Source organism: Mesocricetus auratus, unplaced genomic scaffold, assembly GCF_017639785.1.
Source record: "Mesocricetus auratus isolate SY011 unplaced genomic scaffold, BCM_Maur_2.0 Super-Scaffold_100013, whole genome shotgun sequence".
Lineage (NCBI taxonomy): Eukaryota > Metazoa > Chordata > Mammalia > Rodentia > Cricetidae > Mesocricetus > Mesocricetus auratus.
Genome location: NW_024429196.1, coordinates 52,679,765 through 52,695,287, shown reverse-complemented (window position 1 = coordinate 52,695,287; position 15,523 = coordinate 52,679,765). Strand labels below are relative to the sequence as shown.

Here is a 15,523-nt window from a genome sequence, read left to right as displayed (position 1 = left end):
GAGAGCGCTGGCTGAGGATTTCACTGAGTGTCTTTCCCTCCCCCATCTTGATTTCAGGTGTCAGAAACTATTTAAAAGAAGCATTGGTGAATATAATTGCTGTGCATGCAGAGGTAAGCTGTCATTAACTGCTCCTACAAAAGTAGGTGATTGGGGGGAGGAAAAGAAGCAAATTTGATTATTATTCACGAGAGGGGTCTCTTTTTCCCCTTCAGAATGGCTCTTGTGCATATAAGTAAAGTAGAGCTCAGCTCTCTTGTGTGTATGTGTCTGTGTGTGTGTGCATGGATGTCTGCATGTGTGTCTGTGCATGGATGTGTGAGCATGCCTATATGTGTGCATGTTTATATGTAAGTGCATCTGTGTCAGTGTTCATGTGTGTCTATGTGCTTGTGTTTGTGTCCGTATATGTATGCATCTTTGTGTGTACCTATGTATTGGTGTGTGTGTGTGTGTGTGTGTGAGAGAGAGAGAGAGAGAGAGAGAGAGAGAGAGAGAGAGAGAGAGAGAGAGAGAGAGAGAGAGAGAGAGAGAGAGACTTAGTCTTTTCCTGAAATTGTGCATGTCTTCTGGGATCCTTAACAACAAAGTTAGTAAATCAGTTGTGTTGCTTAGGGGTATGTAGATGTTGCCCATGGTTCACACAAGCTGTCACCACAGTTACACATCTGAAATTTCATGCTGGCTGGCATCCTTAGTAGACACCCTGGGAGTGAGAGCCACTCTTCTGAAGCACACTGGAAAACAAGATCCCATCATTGGTGCCAGAACCATCGATGCTGTTGCATTTTCACGCAGAGATCTCAGTCAGTTGTGGGCTGCTCCATGGCCAGCACTCTAAGGGTGGCTTACAGCATGGTGGGAAGCCAAAGAATAAAGCAAGGCCAAGGCAGTTAGCACTGGAGCTCAGGTGGCTCCTACTCTTCCTGCTGACATCCAGGTGGTTGCTTATGTGGCTTTCTCCATTAGAAGGCTTGGAGGCTGACATGATATGTGGAAAAATATGGATAAGGACAGCAAAAGCAGAAGAGTGGAGCAACCAGAGAAAGTGGGTAATGCTGCCTCCTGACTTTTCACTTCTCAGGAAAGATGCTTGCGAGCATCTCTCTAGAAAGAAAGATCCTATGTGATTTAACTCTGGCAGGGGTTGGTCTCATAGATCTCTGTAATTTTATTAAACATAAGAGATAATTCTTGTGTTAGTTTCTTTTAACATTAAATGATTAGTAGGTAGGAACATCGTGTGTGCAGAGTGCAGAGGAAGTACAGACATAGGACTGTAAGGGTCACTCTGGACCCATCTTGAAGGTTGGCTATTAGCCATTATCAATAGCAGTGAGGTTATTTAAGTATCAGCCTTTCAAATCCCCTTTAGTTTAGCCCAGTAACCCAAAGTAGAAGATCACCAGGGCTACCGTTTGTAATAAAATCTTAAAGTGTCAAAATTTGTGTTGAATGCTCAAATTGTTTGCGTTGGCATGATGTTTAATTAACACTAGCACTTCAAACTGGGAACAGGCAAAGCTAAAAAGAAAACATACTTTAATTGGTGAATTATTAAACCCCCAGATATAACTTTGTCAAATATTAAAATTTGAAATAAGGCCACCAAGATGGCTCAGCATATAAAAGCACTTACTGCCAAGCCTGATGAGCTGAGTTTGGTCCCCAAAACCCCTCTCATAGAAGAGAGAACCAATTCCCATAAGTTGTCCCCTGACCTCCACATGTATGCCAAGGAGTGTGTGTGTGTGTGTGTGTGTGTGTGTGTGTGTGTGTGTGTGTGTTGTTAAATAAAATTTAACAAGTTGTATGTCAGTAATGTATAGCTCACAAAAAAGTGGAATGTTTATCAATACAGATAATGGAACTTGTATTTATTTATAAAACACAGTGTCTTATAAATTTGGCAAAGCCATACTCAAGCTCCTGGCTTGAAGCTCTTCCTGCTCAGTGTTTGAGCAGCCAGGATAGCAGATGCACACCACTACGCCAACACCCAGCTTACTTAATCTTTTTTAAGTAGTGCAAATGTTTCTTATAAATGGGAAACTAAAAAGATAAAATTTGAAACAATTTTTAGTCATCACCTACAATACCTGTTTTTAAAAGTTGTTTTTGTCATTAATCAGTAAATGTTATTAAAGAAGACATCTGGGGACTGGACAGATGGCTCAGTAGTTAAGAGCACTTGCTGCTCTTGTAGAAGACCTAGGTTTGGTTCCAGCACCACATGGTGGCTCACAACCATTGGTAACTACAGTTTCAGGAGATCTGATGCCCTCTTCTGAGCTCCACAGGCACCAGGCATACATTTGATACACATACGTATGTGCCAGCAAAACACTCACACATATACAATAAAATAAATATTTTTTAAATTAATTTATTTTTTACATTCCAATCCCAGTTCCCCCTACCCCCTCCACACCTCCCATCTGCTCCTCGGAGAGGGTAAAGCCTTCCCTAGGAAGTCTACTAATCTGCCCCATCATCTTGTTGAGACAGAACCAAGGCACCTCTCCACACCCATCCCCCCATACCTTTGTATCTCTCCATATAGAATGAGTTCCACTAAGTCAATTTGTGCATTGGAGTTAGATCTTAGACCCACTGCCAGTGGCCTCATAATATTGTCCCAGCGGTACCATTGTCATCTACATTAAGGGAATCAGTGATCTCTCACTAGCTTGGGTCAACTGATTCTGTGGGCTTCCTCATCATGGTCTTGACTCTTTTGTTCATATTAAAATAAATCTTAAGAGTTTATGTATCTTCTGTTCAGAACTTTGATCTTTTAAAATTTGCTGTTGTTTTGTTTGTTACTTTGCTTTGATGGACAGGAGCCTGGAAAAGTATCCATAATGTGCTGTTTCTTCTTACTCTAATCCTCCCACCAGGTGTTCACTGTTTCCAAAGAGCTGGTGCCACGGGTCCTGGCCAGGGTGGTAGAAGCAGTTTCTGAAGAGCTGAGCCGGCTGATGCAATGTGTCTCATCCTTCAGCAGAAATGGAGCACTGCAGGTACCCAGTGCGACACGAATAATAAAAACCCAGAGATGGATACTGAGGTTCAAGCTGAAGAGCAGAAAAGCAAAGCAGCCAACCACTAGAGAGTTCTTACCTCTACTAAGGATGGGACAATCCTGTCGTCAGTGTGACGCAGACTGAATATGAACTGAGCTCCTGTCTCGTCCCATCTTATATTCCTCTCTAGTGCTAGGATTAAAGGCCTATACCACCACCACTCAGCCTCTATGGCTTACTAGTGTGACTGCTGGGAATAGAGGGGAATAAAGGTGTAGGCTCCAGCCTGTATGGCTGACTAGTGTGATTAGCTTTGAATGCTCATCTTCAGGCAAACTTACAGACATTATAGACAAAGGTGGTATTTTCAGTGCCCCAGCCAGTTTCACAAATACACACACACACACACACACACACACACACACACACACACACACACACACGTTGACTGCAGTTCCCAGATGTTCTGTTTCAGTCATTAAAACAGAACAAACCCTTTCAGAGTTTTATAAAACTATTTGAACACAGACCCACAAAGTCCTTCCATGTCTTTCCAAAGCATTCAGTGCTGTGTAGTTCAAAGGTGTAAATAGTTGTCTCCTCCTCAGTAAGGTAACTCATGATGCAGATGCATATGTAGAGGGGACAGTGACCTCCTGCTTGTGAGCTTTCTGTATACTGAGACAGTGGGTGTACATTTGAAGAAGCAGTGGTGGGCTGGGAGTATAGCTTAGTGATATAAGGTATGCTTGCTTGTATGGGACCCTGAAGGTTCACTCCTCAGCAAAACATACATGCATGTACATACATACACACACACACACAAACTAAAAAAATACAGTGGCAGCTCTTTAGCGGATAGCTGAGGAAGCTGTCTGAGGCCTGCTTGCTGCAGTTACCACTTGCAAACTTAACATCTATAATTAAATAAACATCACGATTAATGATATTAAAGAACACACTGGCATTGAGGGAATAGACTTAGAAGAAATGGAACTTCAGTAAATTTCCCATTTTTTTCTGGATTTTCTGAGCGTTGTCCCACTTCTGTAAAAGGAAGCCTTCCCACCAGCCTGGTTCCAGAGCCGCATCAGTCCCAAATAAACATACAGGAGGCTATATTAATTATAAGGCTGTTGCCAGGCGGTGGTGGCACACACCTTTAATACCAGCACTCGGGAGGCAGAGGCAGGTGGATCTCTGTGAGTTCGAGGCCTGGCTAGACCGATAGCCTCCAGAACAATACAGAGAAACCTTGTCTTGTAAAAACCAAAAAAAAAAAAAAATATATATATATATATATATATATATATATATATATATATATATATATATGAAGCTGTTGGCCTTGCTTGTTTCTTACTGGCTAGCTCTGACTTAAGTATTTATCCCATAATTGTTAATCTAAGTATTTCTCTTACCGGAGAACTTTCCGGGCTTCCTACCCCATGGCGGTTACATCTCGACTCTCTATGTTTCTCCTACCCAGAGTTCTCCTGGACTCCTAGTCCCACCTATCTTGGTTCCCTTTTGGCCAACAGTGCTTTATTGACAAATATACAGGACTTCCCCCATCATGATCTTTGAAAGGTTTGAAGACTATCTCATTATCTCAAATATATCTCTGTATATTTAGAAAATCTAACTTACCTAACTATAAGTTCTAACTGTTATAAGTAACTATCTATAGTCTATATTTAATTATGCATTACGTTTTAAAAGATCAGTGTAAGCACAATACTTAATCAAGAGGAGAAATATAAACATCACAAAATTGACCTTGAATTTGTATCAATAAGTGAAAAAACAATACCCATACCATACACTTCAATACAAATCTTCCCTTCTTTGTGGTTTAGATTTTGGAACAGCCCCAAAGATAGACAGGTGTCCCAGAGAGCAGCCTCACAGCTCTCTGTGTACTGCCCACATTCCTGACTGGTCCATGAAACATGTATGCTTAGTCAGATTCCACTCTGACCAACCTGCCTCAGACAAGGGAACTTGAGGTAAAAGTGGATCTACTGCTGGGCATAGTGGTCCACACCTGTAATCCCAGCTTCTTAAGAGGCCACGACAGGAAAATGGCAAAGCAGGATTCGTGTGGTCTGTATAGTGAGTTCAAGACCAGCCTGGCAATTCAGCAAGACTGTCTCAAGAAAAAGAGAATAAAGGTTGGTATATAGTTCAGTGAGAGTGACGGTACGGTGCACATCTCCTCATTGGATCACCACTGTGTTCCAAAGCAGTGACACTGCTGTCCACCTACAGCCGTTAAGGAGGCCTTTTGTTACCCCCTTTCCTTATCAACACTTGTTAGCAAACTGCCCTATGGACCTTGGCCATTGCCCTGGCTATGAAGGGGTGTCTTGTTCTGTGAGGTGTGGTCTCACTTTCCCCATGACATCTGTTATTGAATGATTTTGCTTCATTGTGATGACATCAGCTGATTTCCCCATGGATCATTGCACTTTTTGCATTTTCCTAGAAGACTTGCCGAAGTCACAAAAACTTACTGCCGTTTCTTCTAAGAGTTTATAGTCCATTTTTGTTTTTACATTTAGGTCTGCCTGTGGTCTGTTTTGAGTTATGTTAAGAGAGGTTTGGGCTTCCTTCTTTTGTGTGTGGATCCAGTTGTGCTGTTTCTGTTCATTGAATTGATGTTTTCCCCACTGAATGGCTTGTGGCCCTTGTTGAAGTCAGTTAGCTCTCGTTCTGCATCACCGAGCTCCGTGCCTGTTCACGCGTGGAGCCACACTGACATGCTTTAGCATGGCTTGCTGCATGAGTGTTTGAAATCAGACATGTGAGGCTTCCAAATCTATTGTTCTTTCCCAACATCATTTTAGCTTTTCTGGGGCCTTTATATTTCCACATGTATTTTAGATTAACTTGTCATCTTGCTTTTTTTTTCTTAAAAGCTTATCCATGAATTTAACAGAGATTGCACTGACTTTGTAGAGCTTGGTTTTACTGGAGAAGAGACTGTACCTCAAAGGATGTAGTTGCCAGGAAGCAAGCCCAGCCACTCAGGCTATTGTTTCAGTTTCTCCCCAACCCCCACTCCTCACCACCACCACCACACACACACACACACACACACACACACACACACACACACACACACACACACACACAGACAGATACTAAAAGACAAATACTAGTTAGGTAGTACTTCCCATGTAATATGTCCATCCCCTGCCTATACAGTCATATTTGACAGTGGGGTTAAAGGACATACTGGTATGTTAGTAGTGTTCTTTGAGAGTCTTTTCACAGCAAATTGTCACCATGTTGATGTTGTGGCCAGCCTGGCCTGCAGTAAGCAGCCTTCACACAGTATTCTTAACACTTGCTATCATTTGGTAACTGACACTTGTCACTGTTGCCTTTTTCCCATCTTCAGGCAAGACTTGAAATCTGTGCTCTGAGAGACACCGTAGCCATTTACCTGACCCCGGAAAGCAGGTAAGATGCTGAGTGTTGTTGCTTAGTTCTTTTTATACCAAAATTGCTTTACTCATGCATTATGTCCTTTGTACAAGATAACTTACCAAAGTAAGATGCTTATAAATTTGTGTTGTGATAAATTCGATATTTCATCAGAAATTTTCAGTAAAAGCACAAGCCTACAACAAGACAATGACTTTCAAGGCCACTTCTTTAGAGCATATTATACATTTAATGTAATTTTTCTTTCATTACTTATAGATCTTAGTCTCTTAAATAATATGGCCAAGTATGACATACTACTTTAAAAGGAAAGACCAAAAAAAATTAAATCTTCATCAGACTTGGACAGTTTGAGTGTTGTAAATATCAGCGTAAGAGGAAGCCTGTGGTTTCTTTGCAAAGTTTTGTAGTGGAAATTTGATGGTAACTTTTAGCTGTTTTGAATGAAAGTCAGGATTTCCTACTATTGAGACATCAGTAGATGAAATGAGCAGACCTATATGCACATAACTGTTTGCCACAGTCACAGCATTGCCTGGGACGTCAGTCTATGCGAGCATAAGGACACTGCGAGACTCTGTTCCTTCATCTCTAGTCTTTGATAGCATGGCTGTGCCATCACCCTCACTGTCACCACTACACCAGAAAATGTCCATTATTTTCTTAACAGGTAAAATTATCATCTTCCTGCTTGCCATACTATACCACAAACCATTTCTAGGTTGTTCATGTTTGTTGTTTAAACCCACCTTTTCCAAACCACTCCTTTTTCTGCCTAATGTGGTACAGACAATAGGAAGAATCCAGTCCATGTTGCTTAATATGAGTGTCGTTTATTGTCCTGCATGTAACGTTTTAGAACTTAGGTTCAAGATAATACAGATTGAGTATCCTGTATCCAAAATAGTTAGGAAGAAAAGTATATTCAGTTTTAGATTGCGGGTGTGCATTGGAATATTTGTGATATAGTTTTCTTGGAGATAGAACTCAGGTCTAAACAAGGAATTTATTTAAGTTTCATTACATTCATACAGGTGACTAAAGGTAATTTAATACAGTTTCTTAATCATTTAATGATTGAGGGCCTGGAGAGATGTCTCAGTGGTTAAGAGCACTGGCGGATGTGTCAGAGGACCTCGGCTTAAGTCCTGGTACTTACATGATGGTTCAAACTATCTGCAACTCAGTCCCAGAGGACCTAGTACTCTCTCCTGCCCTCCACACCCTCAGTCACTCACATGGTGCACAGTCATACAGGCAGACAAAGTACCCAAGCACATAAAATAGGATGAAAAATAAAAATTAGTGTTTGATGTGGAACTTCCCATCCTATTGGTACTCAAAACCTTTTAAATCTTGAACCACGTTTGATTTCAGATTAGAGATGCTCAACCTGTGAACTCCTAGACAGAATTGTGAGGTTCATAACATGTGTCAGGTCACCTTCTAAGCTGTCAGTGTCTTACAAATAATAGAATGTCCCTCATTTTCATCACCATCATTCTGTCTAGACAACAAAGAACATGAAACAACGTGTTGGTTTCAGTTAATCCAGCCTATGGAGAGTGAGATGTGGTGGAGGTGAAAGGAAGGACTTCCCTCTCACTCAGGAAAGAGGAGAGCCCTGAACATGGAAAGACATCCTCATAGGCCAGCAGACTCGGTCCCCATCCACACCCTGTCTCACCTAGGGAGAATGAGCATTCCCAGAGGTGGTTTTTAGTTAAGTGGGGACTTAAGTTCTGTCTACATGCCTTCAGTTTAAGATGCATTGTTCAGACGTTCATGTCCTGGTGGATTGAAGAGTATAGTTTTAATACAAGAAGAAGGCCTCCTTAATCAGTAGTGATTACACGTATTTCTTCAACTCCACTAGAAAAGTAGAGGATGTGAAAAGTTCAAAACTCTCCTCAGGAACAGTAGTTAATTGTTAACTAAGTTCTCCAGTGTGATCCTCACTCCGCTCAGTAATCCTTCTACTCTCTACTTAAAAAAAACTGACATACTAAATACGTAGTTTTTCAATTCATTCATTTTACCTTTCTCATGTAAAGATGCGTTATTCAAAATTACACATAAATATCTTCCTTTCCTGTCCATGTTAATTCACATAAGAGCTAGAAACTGTCCCCATGTCCACTTTGAGAAGGCATGGCTGTCCAGCAGGCCCTGTCCTTGTCAACGCTGCAACTGTCCTGAGTACTGTTCTACACACATCCCGTCTCTACTCACCGCCCTCCTGCTTTCACAGTTGCTCTAGCTATAGTCTTTTTAAGTCCTCCCCTCGAATGCCCCACACCCCCCATCCCAGTTTCTGCACAGTCACACCGGCCTCCCTGCCCTCATAAGCAGCCTCTCTTTGTCTGGTTCGGGCTCCACTTCCTGGCTGCCTCTCTTTGTCTCTGAAGCCCTGCCAATCTGCTCGGTAGCCTTACTTTTCCTTTTTCTTTTTCTGTTGTTTTTCACTTTTACTTTTCCTCACACGTCTCCACTTACTTCACTGGCCTTCATTGGTTTCTTTGTATTTAAATGTGCTGAAGAATGTTTACAGTGATCCCCTAATGAATTCTGCTCCCAACTCTGAACTGTCTGAGCTCATGTGCTCTTTGTGTTTCAGGTCTAGTTTTAAACAAGCCCTGGAAGCCCTGCCTCAGCTTGCGAGTGGTGCGGACAAAAAGTAAGTTCTGAGAGCTCTCCTCAGCCCACTGACTGAGCCGCATGAGCTCTGGTAAGCAGAGACCAGCTGAAGAGTCTGAGAATGCCTCAGGCGGAAGGAGAGTGTAGGTTACCCTGGAATGTGGTGTGCTGGGTTACCTGTGTCTCCTTAGCTTCCAAGTGACAGGATGAATCTGTCTGTAGGTTTGACTTACAGCTGTTAAAAAGTGACAAGTACAGAGAATCTAGGAAAGGCATTTATTTGACTTAGTGCCTGCAGCTCTGGCTTCTGTATTAAGAGGAGGGGTCAGGACTGTCCACTGCTTTTGACTTCTTTAAAACAGAGTATTAGACAAGTTGCATACATAGCGCAGAACAGCTGTGTCATTACCATGTTAATGAGCTCGGCCTCTGTTTAAACTTTACTCCTCATATAACAGGAAATTGTGGCCTGAGGGGAAGTTTAGGCCAGGCATCTTTTGTAAATGCCCAGTCTAGCCTCAGCCTAAGCGGTGGAGACCCTGTAGCTCTTTGCGTTGTCATCATCCTGGTTAAAGTTCACCTGCCTTTGCTTGGGGAAAGCACACAGTGCTGGGCTCTGTGGACAAGTCAGGAATGCTGGACAAAGTACCTGGACCAACTATAGTCATGAAGAGTGACTAGGCTTTGGAGAAATGGGGCAACCCAGCTTCCCCGATTGTGTGTCCCCAGGGCAGACCCCTGTGTGTGTCCACACAGGCAGGCAAGCAGCAGAGCAGTGCCCCACAACACCGAACACCCTACTTACATTCCCTACTTTGTGTTTTCATTTGGAATTCATTCCAAGCCCTTTTCATTTCTTTAAAATAAAAGATAAAAATAGTAACCCCTATTCTTAATACATGGAACATGTTTCAAAGGATTATCTGAGCATCAAGTGTATGTGAGCATCAAGAACAGCCAATGACTGACTGTTTGAGCTGGTATGCTGTTGTGTTCCAGGTATGTTTGTGTGTCTGTAGTGTCCACTCAGGGGCAAGCAGATTGGAAGGTCTAGGTCTGGATGGCCTGTCACTTAAATACCTACCGTGGAAGTCTGCTGGCCTCAGCCCTGTCCACAGCCAGCATGGAGAGGGAAGAATCAGCTCCACGGTTCTCCTCCCATTGCATGTGTATTCATGTGCCCACCCCTCACATATCATGCACAGGTTCTCCTCAAAATAATTGTCGGTAGATGTGTTTAGTTACATTTCTAGAGCAATCTGGGTTATAAACTGAGAGTCTGTCTCAAAATTCCAAAAAAAAAACAAAAAAACAAAAAAACAAAACGCAGACCCAGAAACCCAGTGTGTCTTAGACCAGGACCGATATTATATTGTGGGGATGATGTTCCAGTATTGGTCATCGTTCATTCGTGATAGACTCCATTGAGCTTCATGGTCTCAAGCGCATTTTAGGGTTCCATCCTGTACTAGATGAGCTCTGAGAGTCCTTCTGACTCATACATACTAAAGTATTTCAGACAAGGGAAATGAACATGTCAGTCACAATGATTTCCTAGTGGAGTTAGAACTGACTTGGGCCCTTCCATGCTCAAGTCACCACATCTGGTCACCACTCTGCAGACAAGATGGAAGATTAGAGAAACAACAATAACCGAACTGTGTAGAGACTCTGGAGTAGATTTAAAGGAAATGGCTGACACCAGAGGGAAAGCATAAAAAGTAGGGTTACAGTCAGTGAGGTGGCTCAGTTAGGTAAAAGCAATTGGCATTGGATGGTGCAAGCCTCTCATAAAGGTAGAGAACTAACTCCACGGAGTTGATCTCTGACCTCCACATGTATGCTATGGCATGCAGGCCAACGTCCCCCCAACACACAATAATGATAATAAATAAAATGAAAAGAAAAATTTAATGAGTGAGAGAAATTCCTGTCTCCTGGAGCTGTTCTTACTTTATGTACTTGCTGCAGTCATAGAACTAAAAAACAAAAAGATTGAGTTTTAGTCTTTCTTGATTGTTGGGGTAATTATTAAAAGAGTAGGCCTAAGCATTATCCTGTTGTAGGAAGGACTCTAGAGAAGGCATATAAAGACAATGACTAAAGAAATACATAGACTTGTATATAACTGTAGCCTTTGAGATGCCTTTCTTTTTTATTTCTATTACTGATTAAGATCCCATCAACAGTGGCTTTTTTGACTTGCCTCCAAACGCAGCCTGGCAGTCAAACCAGCTCTCTGCGTGTTTGCTGAGTTGCTAAACTAGTGTAATGGCTATTATTGGTTGTCAACTTGACATCTGGGAAAGGGAAACCTCTGCTGAGGAATTGCCTCCATCACATTGGCCTGAAGCAGGTCTGAAGGGCTTTTTCTTTTTTTGGTTGCTAACTGATATCCACTGTACTCTGTACCATCCGAGGCAGGTGGGCCTAGACTGTGTAAGAAAGGTAGCTTGCTGTGAGCCTGAAGGCAAGCCAATAAACAGCATCCCTCTGTGATTCCTGCCTTGAGTTTCTGCCTTGGCTTCCCCAGATGATGTAACCTGTAATCCAAATAAATCTCTCCAAATTGCTTTTGGTCATGGTATTGTATCACAGCATCAGAAAACAAACTAGGACAACCGCTTCATCTTAGCTAGAGTTACTATTGCTGTAATGAAACACCATGACTATGAGCAGCTGGGGGAGGGGGGAATATTTGTCTTATGACCTTACATCATTGAAATCAGGGCAGGAGCTCATGTGGGGTAGGAACCTGGAGGCAGGAGCTGATGCAGAAGCCATGGAGAAGTGCTGCTTACTGGCTCTCTCAACATGGTTTGCTGAACCTTCTTTCTTGTAGAATCCAGGACCACCAGCCCAGGGATGGTACCACTCACAGTAGGCTAGGCCCTCCTCTGTCAAATAGTAATTCAGAAAATGCCTTACAAGTTGCCTATTTATAATAGCATTTTCGCATTAAGGCTCCCTTCTCTAGTGACTATAGTTTGTGTCAAGTTGGCATACAACTAGTTAGCACAGACCGTTACTGTCAGAATGCTAAAGTATCTCCTCCCTTCAGGTTACTAGAAGAGCTACTCAACAAGTTCAAGAGCAGTATGCACCTGCAGCTCACCTGTTTCCAAGCTCCATCTCCAACCATGATGAAAACTTAGCCGCCTGTGGAGGAAGAGCATCCAGAGATAGCAGGTGTGAGATGGCCCTCTTCCTATGCCAGAGGTCTATCCCATGTCCAAGCACTGTATTCAACTTCTGTCTTTTCCCCAGCATGGCGGCACAAAAAGATGTTGGTGGGTGATTAATGTCAGCCTATTTAAACAACCCTATTTTAAATGTACACGTAAACAACTCTTGTTGTTATTAGCTTTGGTCCTGAAAGGCTACCTTGCATACGCTTCAAAAATGTTTTTTCTTCACTAAATGTTGCATGGTGTGACCTTCAGGGGGCTTCTCCTGAGTGTTCTGGAGTGGCCCACGGTGTGTGTGAATGTGCTTCTCAGCACTCCTGACTGCCTCAGTGGGGCAATCTCCATCCAACCCAATGAGGCATTTGAGGACAGATGTAAAGTCACGGCTTTGGAGCTGTGTCCTAACCCTAAAAATCATCACTTATACAAATGGTTCTAAAGCTCCTAATTTTTTAAAGAAAAATATACAGTCTGCATATAAAAAAGTTCAGCTTTGGATAATTTATGACACAAATGGCCATAAGTGAACTCTGAATTTTGTAGTCTGACTCTCATTTTTCCAGTGCTAACTATTGAAGCTTCTGGTTGTCACTCACACTTAAGTTGATCTCTCAGTGTGCAGTGCAAGTGGAGGCCCTGTCACACCCACAAGCCCTGTGGAAGCCTTGTGGTCTTCATTGCAATCTAAAGATGAAGCTGGCTCCCGGGCAAGGCCACACTCCTTGCCCTCCAGCAGGTCCCTCCCCTCTGCCACTTCCCACCTTCGAAATGTCTTGCTCCGTAGCTGGGAAGACGCTGCTCTGACACAGGCTATGTTCTGTAAAGGTCTGAGGTGCCCCCGGGTCACCAAACATTGAGCTTGGCTGCTGCCTGGCTGCTGCACAGAAGACCGGGTCACTGTGACCTGCAAGCATCTTCCACCTCATTCCATCCTGTCCCTGCGTCAGTTGTAGTTCCCTTCAAAATGATCTATGGAGAGTGGGGACGCCTCTCTTTCAGTGGACAATATCGGTGTCACTCCTAGTTCAAGTAACTCCAGAGCACAGAGTGTGCGCACAATATGGATTATTTGAGATTAGTAAATGTATGTCTGATTGTCACAGTAACTGGAAGTACAAATTTAGTCTTTCATATATGTGTTGATAAAGCTGATAAGTATGTGCAGCATTGTCTCCTCTTGGCACACTACTATTATATCTAACATAATTGAAATAAATTCCAGAGTGGAAGTACAGAATGATTTGTTAAATACTTAATAAATACAGTACACAAAACCAATAATCTTCCTTCTCTGCAAGTTGTTATTTAGTTGAAATTTTCCTCTAAGTATCTTTACTTAAGCATTTTTATTAACTCTGTAATTGTTTATATTTCTAATTTTAATATTCAAAATAAATAATTGAGTTCTCTGTTTTATTCTGTGCTTGTGTCTTCATTTATCAAGTGTCTTGTTAATTGCATTAAGAATGTACCATGGACCCTAAGTTGCTCCATTCCAGACATTGGTTAGGATAGCCTCATAGGCAAGCCTAATCAGGGGTGAGTTACTTCTGAGACTTTAAGGCTAAGAGGTGACTGGAGACCTGTGTTTGCACTTACAACTTTCTGGTTTCCTGGCCCTGAACTTCACCACAACCCACTTCTTCCTCCCAGTTCAATATAATTTTTGTCATCCTTCCACTGGGGCCGCAGTTGAGGCACGAGGGCTGACAAAACTCCAGCAACTTAGAGCATGTAAACACTTTCATGGCGCAGAGAATGGAGAGTCCCATACCCAAATGAGGGAGCTCAAAGACAACTTCCAACAAGTCATGGGGGACTTCTTGGAAGAAGGGGATTTCAAAAGCTTGAGTTACACATGAATGATGAGTTTAGTGGTGAAGAGGGACAGCAGCACGACATGAATTAGAGGAAAACTGAGGCAGACCAGACTTTGTGACAAGGGACTCACTTTTCCTTAGGGAACATGTAACTTTACCAAGCCCATGCCTGTGTGGCTCCACATGGCATGATGGAAGAAGTTACCACATTGGTTTCAACTTTAGGACTAAAGGACTACTAGAAATAATTTGGTTTTTCTAAGACTTTCTATATCAATGTACCACGAAAGTGGCATGTTCTAGAAATGATTTGGGCATTGCAAAACAAGCAGCACTGACACAGGCACAGCTCACTGACTCACCTCATGTTTCTGTCACCCTAGCATGCAGTTAGTTCCTTAAAGAAAATGCATGACTGTGGGGCATTATGGTTCTGGTTTGAATACAAAATAATGGCATGTATTTCTGTTTTGAATGTATGCTGTAGAGTATTCTACTACTAGTTGTGTAAAACTGCTATTTTTTTAAGTTTCAACTACTTTAAAGTAAAGATGAGTAGAATATGAATTTTTTAAGTCTGTTCTTTTGAGTCTCTCAAGTTTCCTCAGTGTCTAATATAATTTCTCTCTTTTCATCTCTAATTTTGCTACTTTTGACTAGAGGTTTATCAGTCTTGTTAATCTTCTCAAAGAACCAACTCTTTATTTCATTAACTTTTGTGTTGATATGTTTCTTTTATTAATTTGAGCCCTGATTTTTTGATACCTCTTCTTAATACTGTTTTGTGTGTGGTGTTTGTTCTTGTTTTCCCAGGGCCTTCAAGTTCATCATTAGACTATTCATTTGAGATCTCTAATTTTTTAATGTAGGCATTTAGTACTGTAAACCTTCCTCTTTGATCTTCCTTCATTGTGTGTCTCATGGGTTTTGAATGTTGTATTTTCATTTTATTCTAGGGATTTTTAAATGTCCTCCTTGATTCCTTCTTGCCCTGATTATCATCCACTAGTGAGTTGCTCAGTTTCCATGAGCTTGTGTACTTTCTGTAGTTTTTGTTGCTTTCGGGATCTTGCTTTATCCCATTTTGGTTAGATCTCATGCAGGATATGATTTTAATTTTCCTATATTTATTGAGACTTTTTGTCCTAATATCTGGTCAGTTTTAGAGAAAGTTCCATGGGCTGCTAAGAAGACTATTCATTCCTTAGTGTCTGGGTGTCATTTAACTTCAGTGTTTCTCTCTTTAGTTTTTGTCCAGATGACCTCACCCAGATACAAAGACAGTGAAGTATCAAGAGTCACCCACTACCACTGTGTTGGAGTTATTCTGTGATTTTTCTTATGGAATTGGTTGCACTTGTGTTTCATGGTTGTCCTGTTTGCTTTCTACTACTGTGAT

General features: G+C 41.9%; 1 protein-coding gene across 2 annotated transcripts in view; it reads left to right on the top strand.

Annotated features, from left to right (window-relative positions):
• Positions 1-13,718, top strand: part of Exoc2 (exocyst complex component 2) — a 173,890-nt gene extending 160,172 nt beyond the window's left edge. For both annotated transcript variants that reach the window (XM_040755775.1, XM_005066420.4), the window contains 5 exons: positions 58-113; positions 2,901-3,023; positions 6,433-6,494; positions 9,097-9,156; positions 12,178-13,718. In XM_040755775.1, coding sequence (XP_040611709.1) covers positions 58-113; positions 2,901-3,023; positions 6,433-6,494; positions 9,097-9,156; positions 12,178-12,271 — 395 coding nt within the window. In that variant the 3' untranslated portion in view covers positions 12,272-13,718. The remainder of the gene's footprint in view (positions 1-57; positions 114-2,900; positions 3,024-6,432; positions 6,495-9,096; positions 9,157-12,177) is intronic.
• The last annotated feature ends 1,805 nt before the right edge of the window (positions 13,719-15,523 follow it).